This window comes from Megalobrama amblycephala, linkage group LG21 (assembly GCF_018812025.1).
Source record: "Megalobrama amblycephala isolate DHTTF-2021 linkage group LG21, ASM1881202v1, whole genome shotgun sequence".
Taxonomy (NCBI): domain Eukaryota; kingdom Metazoa; phylum Chordata; class Actinopteri; order Cypriniformes; family Xenocyprididae; genus Megalobrama; species Megalobrama amblycephala.
The window spans coordinates 3,389,264-3,411,390 of NC_063064.1; the positions used below are offsets into that span (position 1 = coordinate 3,389,264).

Here is a 22,127-nt window from a genome sequence, read left to right on the forward strand (position 1 = left end):
TTCAATTATTTATTTTGTGTTAGAAACATATTTTGAATTATTGAATTAAATGGATGACTGGATCCAGCACTTAAATTAGTTTCTTATGATGTGATTAAAAAAGGAAAGACTGTTTACAAAAAGTTGGGAATTTTGTAATGTTATATCTTTGATGTTTACATCAGAGGATTTGGTTAAAATTGTAAAAGAATATAATAAAATAATTAGGGCTATCAACAGTAGCTTAATAATTTTAACCAAATCCTCAGATGCGAACATCAAAGCAACATTTCATATATAAAATATCTATATCATGTGAGTCATGTGAGTCTACTGCACCTGTCAATCGTAGTCTGATGTGCTGGCAAAGAAAACACTTGGTGTAGCCTGTGGCTTATATAGTGCATATATAAGCATATATATATGTGTGTGCATTATAAGTGTTCGTAAAAAAAAAATAAAAGAAGAAGAAAGACTGGCGTCATTATTGTAACAGTTACATGGTAAATATATTTAAAAGTGAATAATGAACCACAAATAAATAACAAATCAAATATAAAACTTTATTTATTTTTATTTGAACAGTGCTGAATTGTCAGTATCAGAAAAAAATAAGAATCTTTATCAAATCTAACAAAAATCAAAATCATCCCTATAATAATTACAAGTCATTTTTTACAAAATATTTGTCAATAATAATAATTATAATGTTTCATAATAATTATTTCTACAATATACAAAGCTTTGAGCTTTAGTTTCCTGAAGCAAATTTCAAACCATGTCATTCATTCATACAGGGAACAGATGGTTCAGTCTCTTTTTACTTTCTCAGGTAAAAACACTTTTATTTGGATGATACACATCATCTCCAAGCAGGTCAGCTGTCATCATTATCATATATATCTGCCATTAAACAAACAAATACACAATAAATACATCAAATTTGTATTCATTTGCTATAATAATTACAAATAAAACATCCATTTTTTATACTACTTCAGCTAGCATTAAAAAGTAAAACATTTAATTTAGGAGGGAAAAAATGATGTACCTGAAGCAGCGTCAATGTCATCATAAACATCATTCTCCCTGAAAATGAAAACAGAGGATAACATTTTTTTAAATATATGTAAATAAAAATCACTTAATGTATTACTGTATTTAAGTAAAAGAATACACACTCAGGCAAAAGGTAATTCAATGGCACGTATCCATCTGTGCAAAGAGAAAGAGTATAAAATGATTTAATTGTGATAAATTATTGTATACTTATTTAATCAAGATAAAATCAGATCTTTATTTCTCCGTCCTCTTGGTTTAAATGCAGCTGAAGAAAGAAGGCAAAGCTTCAATAACATATATGTTCCAGCAGGCGGTGTCTGACTCACATTTCCCCTCGTTATTACGGCACAGAAATCGCTTCTTGTTGGTCTCCTGTATAACCTCAAGAATCTCTCCACGGACCACCGGCAGGTCTTTGTTCCCACCCTTCTTCAAACTGGCATTAGGGTCCACCATCATGGTGTACAGAACTCGGATGGGCCCTTCAAACTGTTAAATAGTTTGATATCTTTTATATTTTACAATTTAAGACATCTTAAAGGTTCTCATGGCAATAAGAATCAAAGCTAATCTGTGAAAAAAACGGTCAAAAGTAAGACAGATTTACCTTAAATTTCTTTCGAAACTCTTTCTCCTGCTGCTTGGCCTTTTTCGGATCGTGGCTAAACAAAACCATATGGTATTAATATTACAAAAGAAACATTAAGCTTTTTTTTCAAATAATTAATATATAAAAATTGTGATCATTATATGATTCATATTTTGAACATTATATGATTAACAATCACTAGAAAAAAAATGTGCAACTAGCCTCAGGTTAGGGAAGCTAAAACAAAAGCTCTCTTTTTCCTCTGTGGTAGTTTACACTATAGTTACCCATTAACACATTCATTCAAATGGGATTTAGAAGGTTTGTCATTTGTTTAAAGCTGAAGAGAGACACTTCATACATACAACATGAGACAAAAATAGCAAATAAAAGGAAAACAATTGGCGTGATTGCTTGTTTTGTAATGGAACACAGATAGGCCTTAAGGTGCGGTCACATCAGTGAAATTTCTGCAAAATTTTGCAGGCAAAAACAGGTCCATTGTCTGCAGTCAATAGTGTAACAATGTATGATGCACAGAACTCACTTTCAAACCAAGCAGCTTTCTGATGGTCAGTGCCACAAATGTACGTGACAAACTTGAACCTGCTGCAAAATCTGCATGGGGAAATCTTTCACCCTCATGTGAAATTACAAACTGTGTGGATTCCTATTGAAACGACTGGATTTCGCTTGCAAAAATTTGGCAAACAACTTGTGGCCGCACCTTTAGTGAATGAAAATGAGTCTGTGAGGTCCTAAGTCACGTCAAATACTGACAGCCTAGGTTTTTTAAATTATTATTTTCAGATGTATTTGTAGTTTCATCAGCTGAGTGATCAACACTAAAGAATGATAACTATAGTGATAACTATAATCAGAGGTGCACATAACTTTTTTGTTCTGGTTCTCAAGGGAACACCTAGAGATGCCGCTTAGTACTCAAACTTTACACAACACTCTTATCCTACAAGTTGTCGTCATCACTTTCCTCCTGACTGCTCTCTTCACTATCTTCTTTGCTCTCGAACATGGTAGATAATGATGATGATGTTTTGTTTTTATTTTATCAGTGTGCCGAATCTGCTGTTTGGAGCGCCAAAGTCACATGATTTCAGCAGTTTGGCGGTTTGACACGCGATCAGAATCATGATTCGATACACTGATTCATAATGCTCTGAAGCTTCCTTAAGCAGTGTTTTGAAATCGGCCATCACTATATAAGTCATTATTTTGTTTTTCTGGCACACCAAAAATATTCTCGTCGCTTTATAATAGGGCTGGGCGATATATCACATGCGATTGTCACGCGCATTTCGTCAGTAAAGCCGGTTCCCTGATTACCGCTAAATCGCCATCAACTGCTTTCAAATGGAGCGCCAATTAATAGACAAAACCGTAGATCACGGATCAAGCTACGCAATATCGTGTTCATTATCAAAGGCAATTCATCTGCGATAATGAACGCGATATTGCGTAGCTTGTCAGTGATCTACGGTTCTGTCTATTAAAGGGTTAGTTCACCCAAAAATGAAAATTCTGTCATTTTTTACTTACCCTCATGCCGTTCCACACCCGTAAGACCTTCGTTTATTCATTTATGCTCCGAAGCTTCATGAAGCAGTGTTTTGAAATCGGCCATCACTAAATAAGTCGTTATTTTGTTTTTTTGGCTCTCCAAAAATATTCTCATCGCTTTATAATATTAATATTGAACCACTGTACTCACATGAACTGATTTAAAAATCGTTTTTAGTACCTTTTTGGATCTTGAGAGAGGATATTTCATTGCTGGCTATGCAGGCCTCACTGAGCCATCGGATTTCAACTAAAATATCTTAATTTGTGTTCCGAAGATTAACGAAGAACTTATGGGTGTGGAACGGCATGAGGGTGAGTAATAAATGACATTATTTTAATTTTTGGGTGAACTAACCCTTTAACACTAATGGCACAGACAACAGCAGGAATATTAGGCTACTGTCACTTTAAGACCGAATGTGCGGAATGAATATACTGACACACATCTAGTTTCTTTCTCAACCGTTTACTTATGACATAACCGAGAGAATACTTGCTGAGATGGGTATTTTGACAAAATTTGGTGTGTATGTGTCCATTCAAGCGCAAGTAAACGTGAAAGAAGAATTAATTTGATGGAGCGCTGTCTGAAAGCCTCTCTCTCTCTCTCTCTCTCTGCATGCAAGCGAATCCTGATTTTCGACTTCTTCTTGCACATTTAAAATCATTTGAATGTGTAAAGACAAAACATGTCCAAATGATAAACTTTCACATTATGATGGTTAAACTTAGCAGTTAACGAATCATCATGCGTGCCAAACCGCGGGGCCTGGTCCAAAAGGATCAACTGTGATCCGTTGCACAACTAATAATTAATGAACACACTTATCATCTATCTTACCAGAGATGGAGAAAAATCCTACACCTGTAAGTGAATGTGTCCCCAAAAATGTTGGGACTCAAAAGCACTTCCCTCCACGTTTTCAATTACGCATCATTTATTTTTACCACGCATGCACACCTGCGCGCCAGTTATGTGTGTATAAACCTATATATCAAGTGCCAGACAGAAACCATATAGAAACTTTTCTTCTAGAGTGTAATCTGTTCCCTCACAGCCTCATTTTCATTTGTGTAAAATTAAATATTGGTGACTAAGGAAAATTTGTTAAAAAAAGAAAGACAAGAGACACCTGATCTCTGGGGGAGGAGGAGGAAAGTCATGGTCCACATCATCATATACATCTGAGAACAGCAGAATCCAAACATATCAATCCAATACATCAATCCAATACAGAAAAATCTCTAAAAAAAGACTTTTCAATCCAGTGCAGAAAACCCCTCTAAAAGTCGAGGTCTGTATAGGATTACTCACCATCGCTGTGAAAACTGCTGCAAAGAGAAGAAGAAAAAAAAACACAATATGAGATCAAACTGTTGAGTCATATTAGAAATATCCTTTGTCTTTCCTCAACATGAGGCTCACCTGTCCAGTTGGTCGTTGGAGCCGATATCATCATAAAATTCTGGGTTGATGGCCTGGACTACAGGAGGGTGGAAGGAGGGGGTGGCTTGATTACGGAGTTTCCGCTTCACTTCCTCATAATCCACATCCACACAGGAGTTGCTGATGTAGCCAACTGCAATGGTTAACACATATATATTCATAACTTTCTGAATATTTTACTGTTGTTTTCTTTTGCTATTAAGAAAATGTCGAGCCAAGTTGATAGCTAGACTTTAAAAGAAGATTCTGGGTTAAAATATAGCCTAGAGTCAAAGTTGTGACAAAATGGAAGTAGGAACAGATCATTTCTTTCATATTGTGATGTGTGAAAAAGTGCTTGCCCCCTTGTTTGTTTGTCACACTTTAATGTTTCAGATAATCAGACAAGATAACACAAGTTAACACAACATGCAGTCTTTAAATGAAGGTTTTTATTATGAAGGGAAAACAAAATCCAAACCCACATGGCCCTGTGTGAAAAAGTGCTTGCTGTTAAAACATAACTTGACTGTGGTTTATCACACCTGAGTTCAGTTTCTCTAGCCACATCCAGGCCTGATTACTGCCACACCTGTTCGCAATCAAGAAATCACTTAAATAGGACCTGCCTGACAAAATGAAGTAGACCAAAAGATCCTCAAAAGCTACACATCATGTTGAGATCCAAATGAATTCAGAAACTATTGAGAAAGAAAGTAATTGAGATCTATCAGTCTGGAAAAGGTTATAAAGCCATTTCTAAAGCTTTGGGAATCCAGCGAACCACAGTGAGAGCCATTATCCACAAATGACGAAAACATGGAACAGTGGTGAACCTTCCCAGGACTCATCCAAGAGGTCACAAAAGACCCCACAACAACATCCAAAAAACTGCAGGCCTCACTTGCCTCAGTTAAGGTCAGTGTTCATGACTCCATCATAAGAAAGAGACTGGGCAAAAATGGCCTGCATGGCAGAGTTCCAAGATGAAAACTGCTGCTGAGCAAAAGAACATAAAGGCTCTTCTCAGTTTTGCCAGAAAACATCTTGATGATCCCCAAGACTTTTGGGAAAATACTCTGTGGACTGACGAGACAAAAGTTGAACATTTTGGAAAGTGTGTGTCCCATTACATCTGGCATAAAAGTAACATTTCAGCATTTCAGAAAAAAGAACATCATACCAACAGTAAAATATGGTGGTGGTAGAGTGATGGTCTGGGGCTGTTTTGCTGCTTCAGGACCTGGAAGACTTGCTGTGATAAATGGAATGATGAATTCTGCTGTCTACCAAAAAATCCTGAAGGACAATGTCCGGCCATCTGTTTGTGACCTCAAGCTGAAGTGAACTTGAGTTCTGCAGCAGGACAATGATCCAAAACACACCAGCAAGTCAATCTCTGAAAATGAAGACTTTGGAGTGGCCTAGTCAAAGTCCTGACCTCAATCCCATTAAGATGCTGTGGCATGACCTTAAAAAGGCGGTTCATGCTCGAAAACCCTCCAATGTGGCTGAATTACAACAATTCTGCAAAGATGAGTGGGCCGAAATTCCTCCACAGTGCTGTAACAGACTCATTGCAAGTTATCGCAAACGCTTGATTGCAGTTGTTGCTGCTAAGGGTGGCCCAACCAGTTATTAGGTTTAGGGGGCAAGCACTTTTTCCCACAGGGCCAAGTGGGTTTGGATTTTGTTTTCCCTTCATAATAAAAACCTTCATTTAAAAATTACTTGTGTTATCTTTGATTCATATTTAAATTTGTTTGATGATCTGAAACATTAAAGTGTGACAAACATGCAAAAAAAAAAAAAAAATCAGGACACACCACTGTATGTCAGAATGAAAACAGTTATCGAAAATGAAAAAGTGTTGGATGGGGACTTGGTTCAAAACATCGATTGAACTTCCATTGAATGGAGGAAGATCTGAATGTGAGATTGCATTCGCTTGTCAGAAAGAGGCTGGGTTTAGGCTCACTAAATGATTAAAGAAGCCCGGAATACATCACTAGAGTGAAATCTGTTGTTTTACCAGAACATTGTGTTGTAAGTAGTGTATAACATTAGTGTTCTAAGAGTTATGTAATGTAAATTAATTTATTTCAACTCTTTCCACTTATTTGTAAAAACAAGCAACAGTAATGCCCTTACAATTGAAGTCTATGGGGGCAAAGACATTGAAATAAACACCACGTTTCAAAAGTACAGCCACAAGACTTGAACATTACAGAAATGAACATGAGACTAGTGTGATATAATCACAAATAGGCAAAGATAGTCTCAGCCTCAGACGTCATGCCCACGGACCATTGGCTGAACATCTGACGCATATGGCACACAATCTGGAAACACTTCAGGATTTTCGAAGTCATCATCTGGATGGTTGAAGGTGTGTGTTGCGTTCCTTAATGGTCCGCCTGGAAACAAATGCCCCTTGTGCAAGAAGAAAGCCATCGTGTTTAAAACTGTGACAACCAGCGCTTACCAGGATCAACTAAACGCTAGATTTTCAAAAGTATGTGATGTTCGTGGCTCCATTGTTGCTGTAAACTTGCACAACGCTCTTGAATGAATAATTTATTAGATGCACACCAGTCTATTATTGTAGGGACATCGACTTTCATTTTCACACCCCTAAACCTGACGCGGAACAAAATGAACTGTGATTGGTTGTGTTACATGTCAGTTCTTGGGCGGTCCTTGGCCAATGAAAGCTGCGATAGAGTCCAGACCTTCTGCCGTCAGTCTGAAGGACTGGCTACGTGAGACTAAAGCAAAGATACCAGAAATTGACTTTTTACATCGAGGCAAAATACATACACAGAAATTATGTACACATTACTAAAATTCCTCCACTTTGAATGTCACTTCACCAAGTACAACATGTTCCTGGATCACCATCTTTGTTGATCCTGGAACAATGTTTCAATCAACCAATCAGATTTGAGGGACAAGTTTTCAGTTTATGTCAAGTTTAGGCTTAACACCCGGGGTTAAGGGCTTCTGCACCATTCTTATTCACCTATCAGTTCCCTCTGATTTTAAGGATAAGTTAAGGGTTGAGTTAGGTTTAGGGGTAGGGATAGGGTTAGGACCAAATTTTCGGACAGGATTGCTGTTCCAGGATCAACAAAATATGTCGATTGATGAACTTCTCTTACTTGACAAAATTACAGTGACCTTTTTCCACCTAGAACTGCAGTCCCAAAGCTAAAAGGATGATTATCCAACATTTACAGCTCAAATATACTGTACCATGTCTGTCTGAATGCTCGATTCTGAAGGTGCGCATTACACTGTAAAAAAAAAAAAAAAAAAAAATCCGTAGTTTTTACAAAATAATTTTGGCAGCTGTGGTTGCCAGAATAATTTAGTAAAAAATACAGAAAAACTGTATACACATTTACAGAACAAACAGTAAATTTTACAGTATAAAACAGTAATTTACAAACAAGAAAATTTGAATGTAAACCAGTAAATTCAACAATGCATACTACTACTAAAATCTGTTTTGTACCTTTAACATACACTGCCAACCACATTATAATGCAGGTGGTAAAAGAGAAAGCCACATGAAGAATCAGAGTTCATCAAGTAGTTTTTCCACGAGCTGAAGTATATATTAATATAAAGAAGGTGCACAGAGTCATTCATGCAAACGCAAAACACCATCATGGTAACCCACAAAATTTAAATAACGCAATAAACATTCATTAAACATTAAGTTTCATTGCTAGTAGAGAGACACTGCACAGACGCAGATATTTCACACATGCATCTCTCTCTCTCTCTCTCTCTCTCTCTCTCTCTCTCTCGATAGGCTAATTAATTCAAATAAAAGTTATAATTCATAAATAATAAATGCAACCTTACCACAGTATTTTATCTCTGTGTCTGATTTAGAGTGGACTGAATGCTACATCTAACGAGTTGTAGCTGATGAAAATAACCATCATTTTAACCCTTCCAGTCAAATTTAGCGCTGCAAACATTATTGACAGCTGTAACTTGTCGATGCTGGCAAATGACCATGGTATAAGTGGGATAATCCACAGCTAGCAGTGCATTTAAAAATTTGAATGCACTCCGCGGAGGCAACCTCCCAACGCTGTGGATTATCCCTTACATGCTACACATTTTGTATGAAAGAATTATTATAAGTGCTTTAACAAAAATACAAGCTGCACACTTCTGAGTTAACTTTGTGGAAAGTCTCACCCCAGTAGAATTCCATTGTAAGTGCATTGCTTCAAAGTCCCTTTAAAGGATTAGTTCACTTTCAAATAAAATTTTCCTGATAATTTACAAACCCGATTCCAAAAATGTTGGGACACTGTACAAATTGTGGAAAAAAAACAATAATTTACGAATCTCATAAACTTATATTTTATTCACAATAGAATATAGATAACATATCAAATGTTGAAAGTGAGACATTTTGAAATGCCATGCCAAATATTGGCTTATTTTGGATTTCATGAGAGCTACACATTCCAAAAAAGTTGGGACAGGTAGCAATAAGAGGCCAGAAAAGTTAAATGTACATGTAAAGAACAGCTGGAGGACCAATTTGCAACTTATTAGGTCAATTGGCAACATGATTGGGTATAAAAAGAGCCTCTCAGAGTGGCAGTGTCTCTCAGAAGTCAAGATGGGCAGAGGATCACCAATTCCTCCAATGCTGCGGCGAAAAATAGTGGAGCAATATCAGAAAGGAGTTTCTCAGAGAAAAATTGCAAAGAATTTGAAGTTATCATCATCTACAGTGCATAATATCATCCAAAGATTCAGAGAATCTGGAACAATCTCTGTGTGTAAGGGTCAAGGCCGGAAAACCATACTGAATGCCCGTGATCTTCGGGCCCTTAGACGACACTGCATCACATACAGGAATGCTACTGTAATGGAAATCACAACATGGGCTCAGGAATACTTCCAGAAAACATTGTCTGTGAACACAATCCACCGTGCCATTCGCCGTTGCAGGCTAAAACTCTATAGGTCAAAAAAGAAGCCATATCTAAACATGATCCAGAAGCGCAGGCGTTTTCTCTGGGCCAAGGCTCATTTAAAATGGACTGTGGCAAAGTGGAAAACTGTTCTGTGGTCAGACGAATCAAAATTTGAAGTTCTTTTTGGAAAACTGGGACGCCATGTCATCCGGACTAAAGAGGACAAGGACAACCCAAGTTGTTATCAGCGCTCAGTTCAGAAGCCTGCATCTCTGATGGTATGGGGTTGCATGAGTGCGTGTGGCATGGGCAGCTTACACATCTGGAAAGGCACCATCAATGCTGAAAGGTATATCCAAGATCTAGAACAACATATGCTCCCATCCAGACGTCGTCTCTTTCAGGGAAGACCTTGCATTTTCCAACATAATGCCAAACCACATACCGCATCAATTACAACATCATGGCTGCATAGAAGAAGGATCCGGGTACTGAAATGGCCAGCCTGCAGTCCTGATCTTTCACCCATAGAAAACATTTGGCGCATCATAAAGAGAAAGTGACAAAATGCGACAAAGAAGACCTAAGACAGTTGAGCAACTAGAAGCCTGTATTAGACAAGAATGGGACAACATTCCTATTCCTAAACTTGAGCAACTCAGTCCCCAGACGTTTGCAGACTGTTATAAAAAGAAGAGGGGATGCCACACAGTGGTAAACATGGCCTTGTCCCAACTTTTTTGAGATGTGTTGATGCCATGAAATTTAAAATCAACTTATTTTTCCCATAAAATGATACATTTTCTCAGTTTAAACATTTGATATGTCATCTATGTTGTATTCTGAATAAAATATTGAAATTTGAAACTTCCACAACATTGCATTCTGTTTTTATTCACAATTTGTAGTGTCCCAACTTTTTTGGAATCGGGTTTGAAAAGAAGTTTCGAAAAGGTCGAAATCAGGTTGAAAAGAAATTAAGGTTTTTGATGAAAACATTCCAGAATTATTCTCCTTATAGTGGACTTCAATGGCCTCCAATTCCACCAGACGAGGAATAAGGGTCTTATCTAGTGAAACGATTGGTCATTTTCGAAAAAAAAAATTCAACTGTATATGATTTATAAACACGAATGATCGCCTTGCATGTGCTTCCGCTTTCCGTATTCTTCAAAAAGCTTATGCTGTATGTCCTACGCCTTCCCTATTCTATTTACAGAACAAACGCGGCACCAGTTTCGTTTTTTTCCATATGTAGAATAGGGAAGGTGTAGGACATGCAGCGTAAGCTTTTTGAAGAATACGGAAAGCGGAAGCACATGCAAGGCGATCATTTGTGTTTATAAAGCATATACAGTTTATTTTTTTCAAAAATGACCGATCGTTTCGCTAGATAAGACCCTTATTCCTCGTCTGGTATCGTTTAAAGCCCTTTGAAGCTGCACTGAAACTGTCATTTTGACCTTCAACCGTTTGGAGGCCATTGAAGTCCACTATATGGAGAATAATCCTGGAATGTTTTCATCAAAAACCTTAATTTCTTTTCAACTGAAGAAAGAAAGACATGAACATCTTGGATGACATGGGGGTGAGTAAATTATCAGGAAAATTTTATTTGAAAGTGAATTAATCCTTTAAGACAAGTCATTTTACTCAGCGAATATCTTTGAAACGCCTTTCGGGCTTTCAAGTGCAGCTCCTCTGGGGAAACATCAAATTCTCCAATGTTGTTCAACAAGCTTTTGGTTAAATTTCATATTTGAAATCACCAATGAAATCTGACAATAACTGCCTCATAAATTTTGTTTCTAAACGCTCGAATCATGCCAAAAAATTGTATTTTTCAGGCTGGATCAAGCTAATGCGCATGCGCAATCCTAAATGCGCGTCCCTTGTGTCTCATTTCGGAGGCGCACGTCTGACTGTTTCTATAGGAACCGGAGCTTCTAACGGCCGCTGCAGTGACGCGATGACTTTACCAATCGGCAATTGGCTCTTATTTAGAAGGCGGGACTTATTCCGCCACAGCCTATTGCACGTTGCATTTTCTCACATTCAAAACAATATGAGTGATGCATTCTATAGTCTTTGATTGCTTTAAACATGATTTTCACATGAACATGTCAAAGTTAGAACTTAAGCTTATGGCTTACTGCTGCCCCTCATGTTTCGTGCCAGCCATTTCCCTTCAGGGTTGTTGTTCACACGGATGATCTCCACGCTCTCCCCCTGTCGCACGATCAGGTCATTCTTTCCGCCCTGCCAGTCCTCTCTCACACGAGCCATGTGGATAACCTCAATAGGTCCATTCAGCTGTGCGAATAAACAGGAGTATGAACATGCTAATATCTACGGGAAGCATGCAAAAACACACATAAACACATTCATGACGTGATGCCTCTTTTTAGCTTCAACACAGACAAAATTGTTACCTTAAATTTTTTTCTATACTCATTTTCCTGCTTCTGCTTTTCCTTCAGTTCTTTCTTGTCCAGCTCTACCTTTTTATTATCTTTTAAGACATGCCTCTCAATAGGAACAGGTCTGCAACATATAGAAAATCACAGTTAAAATTAAAGGAACAGTTCAAACCAGAATTACTTACTTTCTTCAGTGGGACACAAAAGGAGAAACTCTGAAGAATGTTCACGCTGCTCTTTTTAGAGTTTGACAGTCACTGTTTGCTTTCATTTTGTTGGAAAGAGTAATTTGTCATTTCTCACAAGGGTGAGTACATTAAGTCAGAGTAAAGAATAAAATGTTATTAACTGATACATTATTGATACATGATACATATTTATTTTCAGATTATAGATTTCTTGTACTAAAAGTTTTGCATGACCATCTTATACCCTTACAATTACAATCTTCATTATTTTTGCTACTGTACTTAGATTTCAATACAGAGATGCACTGATATTAAAATTGTGGTCGATACCAGTAAATCAGTAATTATTTTCATGGTCAGTAACCCATTTCAAGCGGTTTGAAATACACTACAGTTCAAATATTTAGGATTGGTAATATTTTTTTTTTATTATTATTGTTTCTGAAAGACAACTCTCGTGTTTACCAAGGCTGCATTTACTTGATTAAAAAAGCAGTAAAATAGTAATATTGTTAAATATTATTGCAATTTAAAATAACTGTTTTCTATTTTAATATATTTTAAATTTAAATCTATTTCTGTGATGCAAAGCTGAATTTTCAGCATCATTACTCCAGTCTTCAGTGTCACATGATCCTTCACAAACCATTCTAATATGCTTATTTCTTGTTATTTAGAAAACATTTCATGTTACTATCAATATTAAAAACATCTTTTCTGCCTTTTTTTATTTTTTTGTAAACTGATAATTTTTTTTCAGGATTCTTTGAAGAATATAAAGTTTAAAATAACAGCATTTATTTGGAACAGTTTACTATCACTTTTGATTATTTAATGCATCACTGCTGTATTAATTTATTAAAAAAATCTTACTGACCTCTAAACTTAAACTTAAATTAAAAATAAAACACTAAAAACTGAAATCATTTTAAATGCTATAAATACATTTAGCACCACAATATAATGTACAGTACAAAAAAAATGGATAATAATTTAGACTTGTTAAAATTGATTTTTTTAAATACATTATAAAGAGTTATAAACAGTTTGAGTGAGTTCTGGGTGACAGCAAATGTAGTTTAAATAGGGGAAACTAGCATGCACAATTAAATATCCATTACCAACCGTTATCAGTAAACTAAAACTTTTCTAATATTAACTTATAACAGATAAGGTATCTATATACCTATAAAATTCCTACTTCTATGTAAATGACTTATTGTTATTGAGCAAGTGGTGCAATTTTACATTTATATTTAACTATAGCTTTTATCCAAAGTGAATTTAGCAATAAAACCAACAATAGGGCAACAATGTGTAAGTGCTGTGACTATTCCCGGTTAAGTCTAGCACAGTACATGTAGCAAGTTTTTTAAATAAATAAGAAGTGAAAGTGAAAGTGATATGTGAAGGCCAAGAATGGTAACCCATACTCAGAATTTGTCCTCTGACCCATTTAACCCATCCAAGTTTACATTAGCAGTGGTGAACCCACACACACTGCAATCCGTATAGATATACAGAATAGAACAGTAAGTGTCAGTTTTAATGGATCAAGTGTTGACGAAAAAGTCTTTAGCCATTTCTTAAAAATGACTCAGCTGCTCGGGTTAAGTTAGGCGGTTTATTCCACCAGCATGGAACAGTCCAGGTAAAGGTCTGTGAAAGTGATTCTGTGCCTCTTTGGGATGGCACCACAAGTCGCCGTTTACTTGCAGAATGCAAGCTTCTGGAGAGCGCATAAGTCTGAAGTAATGAGTTTAGGTGCATTTTAATGTGTTCATGTTTGTGGCATCTGAACAAGCTGTTTTTGCAGTTAGAAATGCAGCTAGAAATGATCTGGGTGGGGAGGGATATTTGTATTGTATATGTTTTGGAAATGCATGATTTATAAATGTATGACTTACTTGTCTGGGTCTTCATAGATTTCCTGATCGCTGTCCTACAATACAATGAAATAGCACATTAGAGATCACGCTGCAGCACTGTAACTCTTGCAGATGGAGACCCTTAAACACACATCCTCACTTTCACTCGTTCTGACATACATACAAGCAAAAATAACCTAACAGACCGACCTCGTGCTGAGAAGGGTAACTGTCAGTCCATGAGTCTGCAACATGAGAAGACATATATGCTGTATTGGTGAATGTATTTTTTATAGAAATAATTCTGTAATTATCTGCTTTTCATAGTAAAGAAAACCCAACATTTGAGACAAATGCATGATTATCTTTTGGCCGCCACAGTGCTGGGATGTTATGAGTGGTCACCAGGGTACTGCTTTGTGGTTTTTTTAACCCATTGCTATGTGGTTTCTTACCGGAATAAGTTTAAAGAGCCCACCCTCAAGACTCTATGATAATCTGATCTCCAGATATGGCTTGGGTCGCTCAAAGTAAATCTGAGATTATTTCATCTGCTTTATCGCTCACCAAGCAACAATCATAAATCAAATTGCATTTATGTTTACCTCTTGGCTTGGGAGGTGGGGGAGGAGGTGGTGGGAGTGAGCTGATGTCATCATAGGTTTCAGGCTCCGGGGAAATGTTTCTGATCCAGACGACACATGCAAATGAGAGTTAGATCAGATACCTACCCAGTCAGACTCATTGTCAGCAAACATACTTCACTCTCTAATAATAACAACAGAGTGGGATAAAAACAACCGATAACCATAATGCAACACAACACATGCATATCTGAGCTGGTTTCAAAAGAATCTGCATAAAGAGTCAGGAAATGCCACAGAGCGTGCTTTACACCCACATACTTCCAGGATGAAAGGTTGCACTGTAAAATGCACGCATAAAGCGATGCATTAGAATGGAAGGTGTTGTGTTGTGAAATTCAGAATTATTGTCTCTTTATACTTCAGAGATAAAGTACTGATATGGAAAATTTTACACCTCAGAGATCTATTCTATATGTATGCTTCAGTTTCCTTTCCCTTCTCTTCCAAACTGGCAATCTAGAGAATTACGAACAGCCACATATTACTCACAGTTCTGAAAAGGATGATGTCAACTTTGGGGGTCTTGCTGGTCCTGATAAAACACAAATACACCAAATAAAACTAATTCAACACAAAGATTTGCTTAACAAGTCTATGAACAATAGCTATTACGTAATTCCTGTATCACAGGTCATATGGACCAATAAATGCAAATGTTTATTGAGGAGTGATGTATTTTTTTATTACTGATTTGTATGTATATGCAATAAAAGATTGAAAAGGCATTTGTTTTCCATTCAAAATGGCTCCTACCTTTCAAACATTGTGATTCTATAGGTCTTTTGGGAAGAACAACAGGGGCTTTTTTCCGTAAGTGATCCAGATTTACATACGGAGGCCGTTTTGGTTTTGACGGTCGTGGTCCGACGTTGGGAAGCGGCTTCCTTAGCGGTACTACCTCCGACACACTCCTCTGGCTCGGCAGTGGCGGTTTGAAAGCTGAAGACACTTTCATGTCGCTTTGCTGTTTTAGTATCTTGCTCTGAAGAAGTTCTCCTGTCAGTTTGACTCTGCTCGGCACATTGACCTCCGTAGGGGGCGTTTTAGGACTCTCCTGGGCTCCTAAACGATGAGCGGGAGGAGGCCTTGGGAACACTCCTTGAGGACCCGAGTGAAACATCTTTGGTTCACCTAAAGAGTTCAGAGGAACGACTGGTCTTGGAGGCACAGCTGAAGTCTTGTTTCGGAGCGCTCCATTGGTTAGAGACTCTGGCAGCGCACCAACTGCGTGAGGTTTGATGGCGGATCCGCCTCCGGAACCTGCCATTTCTAACTGAGCGTGAAATTTGGCCCGGAGGGCCTTGAAATCCACATTTTCTTCCTAGAAAAAAATTTAATTATTTCTCATTTGAGCCGTAAAACAATTAAAGTACCCTTTTGACTGGTGCCTTTCACAGGTAAAAACCTGTTAACTGGTTATCCATATGTTGCCTTACTTTATACGGTGAAATGTCATAGATCTAATGAGACATTTCTTGCAATTTTACAGTAAAATGCTGTCAAATGTACTGTGAAAAGAAGTAAAAAAGTCATCCTATAATTTGCACTCCCCCTGTTGGTTATGTACATTAGGGTTTTATTCTTACATCTTATGTTATATTTATGTTTATTGCATTATTTTTGTGTCATATGTGTTTTTATGATGTTTTTCAGTGTATTATAAAGTAAAACTGTTCAGCTATGAAAATCCAAAGGAATATATCCCATTCAAACTGTTGTTAAATCAATAGTAAATCAACCCTGTGAATAAGAAGACCATTCTGAGTTAATCATTTGCAGTAATTTGCTGTGATGTTAGACTGTCGTGTTCAGTGGCGCTGGTTTGTGCTGTTTTAGAAATGTTGTGTTTTATGGCGAGAGAAACTGGAGCAAACAATACATGACACGGTTGTAGCAGTAGCACTGATGGCTTGTGTCACATAAACATCCATCTACACAACATCTGACCTTGTGGGTGCTTTACCACACAATATTAACAAGTGTGAGCGAGAAAAAACAGTTTGCATGCAAGATACAGAGCAGGTGTGAATTTTCAAAAAAATATATGAAATTTTACTGTCTGAGCTATAGTGATGAATACATAAAAATTGTGACAAATGTATGGATAGATCGAAGAATGTTCTCTGTCTCACTTCAAACAGTTAAAGGAATGTTCTAGGTTTAAAATGGCTCTTTAAACCACAGAAAATGGTTTTAACTAGCAGTAATTCAATTAGAAGTCTATGGGGAAAGGGATTGCACTGCTAAATTAAAGACAATTTTGACTAATGTACTGCACAAGTAACACATTAAAGGGTTAGTTCACCCAAAAATGAAAATTGTGTCATTAATTACTCACCCTCAAGTCGTTTTACACCCCTAAAACCTTCGATCATCTTCAGAACACAAATTAAGATATTTTTTGATGAAATCCAATGGCTCAGTGAGACCTCTATTGAGAGCAAAGCCACTGAACCTCTCAAGATCCATAAAGGTACTAAAAACATATTTAAAGCAGTTCATGTAACTACAGTGGTTCTCATAAATGACAGAATTTTCATTTTTGGGTGAACTAACCCTTTAAGTGTATGCAATGCTTTAACTTTATTTCCTTTCATTTTACATTTTTAAATATATATTCTTGGTCTTGTATATTTTCAAAATCTCAGAATATCAAAAATGAAATTGATTCACACATTTAGCCTCCCCCATCCGACAGGCTCTGTTCTAGTACTGTATGTAATGCCCACTTTTAAAGAACCAATCAATTCCTGACTGATAAACTCAAACCTTGGTCACATTTAACATTGCTCAGAGAAATGCAATAATTTCAAGGGGAATCTTTGTGATCTGGAATTTCATTTAAAGGTAAAACATTTCCTAATAAAGACTTTGCATCAGGTTTTTCATGCAAATTCGCCGTGCTGATCAACAGAATGCAGCTTGGTTTGAAATTGACTTCTGTGTGAGCACTCTTAAAAATGAAGTTTCCAAAAGGGGGTTTTCACAGCAATGCCATATAAGAACCAGTTTCTGTTTCACAAAAAACCTTTCAGTGAACAGTTCTTATAAGAACCATTTTTTTTTTTTGTATAATGTGAAGAACATTTTAATCATCTAAAACACCTTTCTCCTCAATAAAGAACCGTTTGTGGAATGGAAAGTTTCCATGGATGTCAATGTTCTTCATGGAACCATCAGTGCCAATAAAGAACCTTTATTTTAAAGAGTGTACATCATTCATAGTGGACAATGGACTGTTTCTTCCAGCAAAATTTTGCTACAATTTTGCTAATTTGACCAAGGCTTAATTTGAATACTTGAATCTCCTGTTTCTCTCAGATTACAGAAGAAAATAAATGTTCCAAATCAGCTTTTCAGGTTTACTTTTGTTAACATCATATTTAACCAAACATACACAGACTTCCATTGCAAATGATTTACTATAATCATGATCTTTGATTTGCATTTTTGCTTGTCCTTATAAACTGAAGACGAGTTGAAACGATTTTCTGTGGTAATCGACAGTAGGCCACAGATGCTATCGATAGTTTAACTTGTAATGAACCTGAAACGTTCTGCTCAGAGGACTTAATTGCAATAGAATGCATTGTTGTTTGTTCAACAAAGGCATTGATCAAAATCAGCAGGTGGAAGGCAGAAGTTTTTAGCAGAAGTATGTCATCTCTGTGGTGTTGGCAGAATGGACTATAATAGTCCTCAGACCACACTTTGTCATTATGACATCTTGTATCCTCATTAAGACTGGACAGTGAATGTTACTAATTCGTTCGTATTAACTTTCTTTAAATAGTGATTGCACACATTATTATCAGTGATTGATCAAGCATCTGTTAACAGCATATTTTAAAAGAAAACCTTCATGACATCAGACATTGTGGGGAAGATAATGAACTGTCTCGAAGTGTTTAAAGTGAACAGCAGATTCAGAACAATAGTGAGGCACAGGAAGTGTCTTCAACCACACACCTTTGCACAGCACATCACTCAACAGTGGTTGCCATAGAGACGATAGTCAATAGTGGGCCAATCAGCTGCATGCCTTGCTAAAAAACGCACCCCGTGTCAATGACAAAAGAAAAATGAAAGCTTTGTCTTATCTGTTCTAGCCACATTCCAAACAATTAAATCATTCACACACCCTTTAAAATCACACTAAAATTATTTCAGGGGAAAGGAAGCACAAGTCTTTTTTTTTTTTTTTTTTTTTTTCATTTAAGGATTTTGTATTAAGTCATCAACTGAGGCCTGAGTTTATCACCAAAATCTAGTTTTGAGAATCAGTCATTGAAAACCCTATACTAACTGACCACTAATCAGAATATCTCTATGGTTGATGCCCATCGTTTGATTAACTACATCAATAATCACAGTACAGATGATGATTTATTACAGCACACAATATATATATATATATATATATATATATATATATATATATATATATATATATATATATATATCATAAACAATGATCTATTATAATCAATTATAATTAGGGATGCATCGATACCATTTTTTAAGGAACTAGTACGAGTACTTTTTTTCTGGTACTGGCCGATACCGATACCTATAAATTTATTAATTTCTTTTTTCTTTTCTTTTTTTGTGATGTTGCAGTTTTCCAAGCACAACACAGTGAGACTAATGAATGCAGGACAGCAGCATTATTAGTACTCTAATGAAAAAAGTAATAATTTTTATGTGCTTGTCACAAACTTAAAGCACAAATTTCACAATGTCCAATAAACAACCTTCAAAGGGCATAATTATTAAAGTCATACTAAAACAAAATAATAATAATAAAAAATTCAAGTCTTTTTTAACCTGCCTTTCAAAAAGTGCTAAACAAATATTACAGAACAAATGTTTATAACATAACACTGTGAACCAATGTAAACACAACCTTGTGACCAGATTTCTCATGGTGGAATATGGACGAGTGGGCAATATGACCATGATATGAAAAATGTTATATATATATGCATTTATATATATGTTTTATTAACATTAATGACAGACAAATATTTAATTAGGCTACTCTCCCATATCCTGTTTTCACCCACCTGTTTGCGTCCACTTAAGCCATAACCGACTGTATTTACATGAGATACTCCACACGATGGACAATTTGACAACTATTTGTGAATTTGACCATTCAGGCGCAAGGAGAACGGGATCGCGCGCAAGAAGGAGAGAGAGCGCTTCTGGTCTGTCATTCAGCGCGATTTGCATGCAGTTCGCAATGTGTCGGTTGTCATCATTAATTTTGAAGTATTTCCACACCCCTGAGGCTGACATTGTTTCTGCGTACGGAAAATTCTGTCAGTTACGTCACGTGAGGTATCGGTCTTCGGTATTGGGGGCATTTTTACGAGTCCGAGTACAAGTAGGCCTACATGAGCTTGGTATCGGGCCCGGTGCATCCCTAATTATAATCATATAAAAGTATTTAAGTGCAGAGCGTGAATATGGAAAGGTTTTCACAGTACATTTAGCCGTGGTTTAACAGCTTTTTAATGTAAGTGCCTCTTTTAACTTTGGCTAAAGCAATATATCCTCATTTTGAATGAATGTTGAAAAGTTGCTAAAGGTACACAGTGTGAAAAAAGAATGAACAACAGGTAACAAGACAACGCAGGATTACATTACCCCAGGGTTTAAAATGATCTTATGTTAACAAAAACCATGATTAGAGTTTCCTCACTGCTTCTCTAACTCAACAGCACACACAGTATTTTGGGGTCTCGGCTGCTGATGATGAACAAAATTCTGGTGACACAGCCTTTGCACAATGGGATGCCTTTTTAAGTAATACTAATATGAATACTACACTGTAAAAATTATTTTCATGACGTTATCACAACATTTTTTCTTTTGTCAAATCAACTTAGATAATTAACGTGGATCAGATAACATAATATCTTGAGTTTCTGTGATTAAACCAATCGCCTTCATTGTATTAACTCAAATTTTTAATTTCAATGAACTCAAAATTTTAAGGCAAGCAGGTAACTTATGTTTTTAAGTTAAACCAACAATTCTTTTTTACAGTGTAATACTAATAATAAGGTCACACTTTAGTTTAGGGTCCACTATTAACTAGCTATTAACTATGATTTTGCCTCAATAAACTCCTCATTACTGCTTATTATTAGTTAGTAAGGTAGTTGAGTTTATGTATTGGGTATAGGATTAAGGGATGTAGAATTTGGTCATGCAAAATAAGGCATTAACATGAGCTTTATAACTACTAATAAACAGCAAATATCCTAGTAATATGCATGCTAATAAGCAACTAGTGAGATTTGGACCCTAAACTAAAGTGTTACCAATAACAACAACAGCAACGATAATAATTAAATACATGGAAAGCAAATTAGATTTTAGGTTTGTCTAATTTATGATAGGCTAGTATCAGAATTAACAAAACCTTTAATCAGCTGTCACTTAATAATTATATGAGAGCTTTGAAAATGCTCATTTATGATAGTTTTGCTAAAAAGAAGATCAAGGTGTCCTTACCATGTGTTTTATCTCCAAAGTTTCATGTCATGTGAGTACGGCTGAACAGAGCGGCAGACTGCAGCAGTTTCCTGAAGCGCAGATGACAGATCAAACACACTTGTTACAGCAGGAAGTAAAATAGAAATAAATGAAGACAAATCCATTGGGCCACTGTGCATTTACATATAGGCTATCTACCGGTTTTATGAGGCTGTGAGAGGCATTAAAATAAAAACCCTGTCTTTCCATTTACAAACATACAAATATTGTCTTGCATAGGAACGTACCGAGTCTCTAGTTTAGTGGTTTCTTTTAATTTTAATATTTTAATATACATTTTTAAACATAATTTATGAAAAATGATTGCCTCAGTCAGGGTTGGGCAAAAATACATCAAAATGTATTTTAAAATAAAATACCAAATACCTTCATTTTCAATGTATCAAAATAAACTACAAAATACAGCAACCACACCATGTATCAAAATAAACTACTGTATTTTTGTATTTTAAAAATACTAAAAAATACTTTTACAAGTATTTGTATCAGTTGACTTATTTGATTGATCCCTTCACCATTACACTGACTCAGTTGATTAAGTAAACAATGTTTGATAGCACCAGCTTTTCTCTGCCCGAGTCATGCAATAAATCTGACATATGCAACCAGTTAAAGGCACAATATGTACAGTAAGATTTTTGGATTAAAATATCCAAAAAAACACTAGAACAATGCTATATATTTTGTTGACTTTTGTACTTACATTATCCCAAATGTTTCCGAGAATGTTTAAATCCAGAGAAATAAGCTATTTTAACAGGACACAGGCTGTGTCCGTGCGTCGCTTATCAATGACATCATATCCGCGTTACCCTCAATTTCTGGTTTTATTTTGTAGAAACCATGGA

General features: G+C 36.2%; 1 protein-coding gene across 2 annotated transcripts; it reads right to left on the reverse strand.

Moving 5' to 3' along the window:
* Positions 1 to 539: 539 nt before the first annotated feature.
* si:ch73-40i7.2 (FYN-binding protein 1) lies at positions 540 to 21,325 on the reverse strand. 2 transcript variants are annotated; one of them, XM_048173072.1, is made up of 16 exons: positions 21,238 to 21,325; positions 15,466 to 16,033; positions 15,202 to 15,244; positions 14,671 to 14,750; positions 14,276 to 14,310; positions 14,105 to 14,139; positions 12,022 to 12,133; positions 11,743 to 11,902; positions 4,638 to 4,791; positions 4,527 to 4,540; positions 4,345 to 4,396; positions 1,649 to 1,703; positions 1,368 to 1,530; positions 1,161 to 1,194; positions 1,031 to 1,068; positions 540 to 882 (listed from the first exon to the last, which is right to left on the reverse strand). In XM_048173072.1, exons 1-16 carry the CDS (start codon positions 21,238 to 21,240, stop codon positions 857 to 859), a joined length of 1,572 nt encoding a protein of 523 aa, XP_048029029.1. In that variant the 5' UTR covers positions 21,241 to 21,325; the 3' UTR covers positions 540 to 856. The 2 variants fall into 2 exon arrangements, with proteins under 2 accessions (XP_048029029.1, XP_048029028.1); XM_048173071.1 differs by having other exon boundaries at positions 541 to 882; positions 4,527 to 4,543.
* Positions 21,326 to 22,127: the final 802 nt, after the last annotated feature.

Excerpts from the sequence above, each read along its gene's own strand:
- si:ch73-40i7.2 (XM_048173071.1), bottom strand. Across the intron at positions 4,792-11,742 it reads ACGAAACATGAGGGGCAGCA|TTGGCTACATCAGCAACTCC; the intron begins GTAAGCCATAAG and ends TAACCATTGCAG. Across the intron at positions 1,069-1,160 it reads TTGAATTACCTTTTGCCTGA|GGAGAATGATGTTTATGATG; the intron begins GTGTGTATTCTT and ends TTTCATTTTCAG.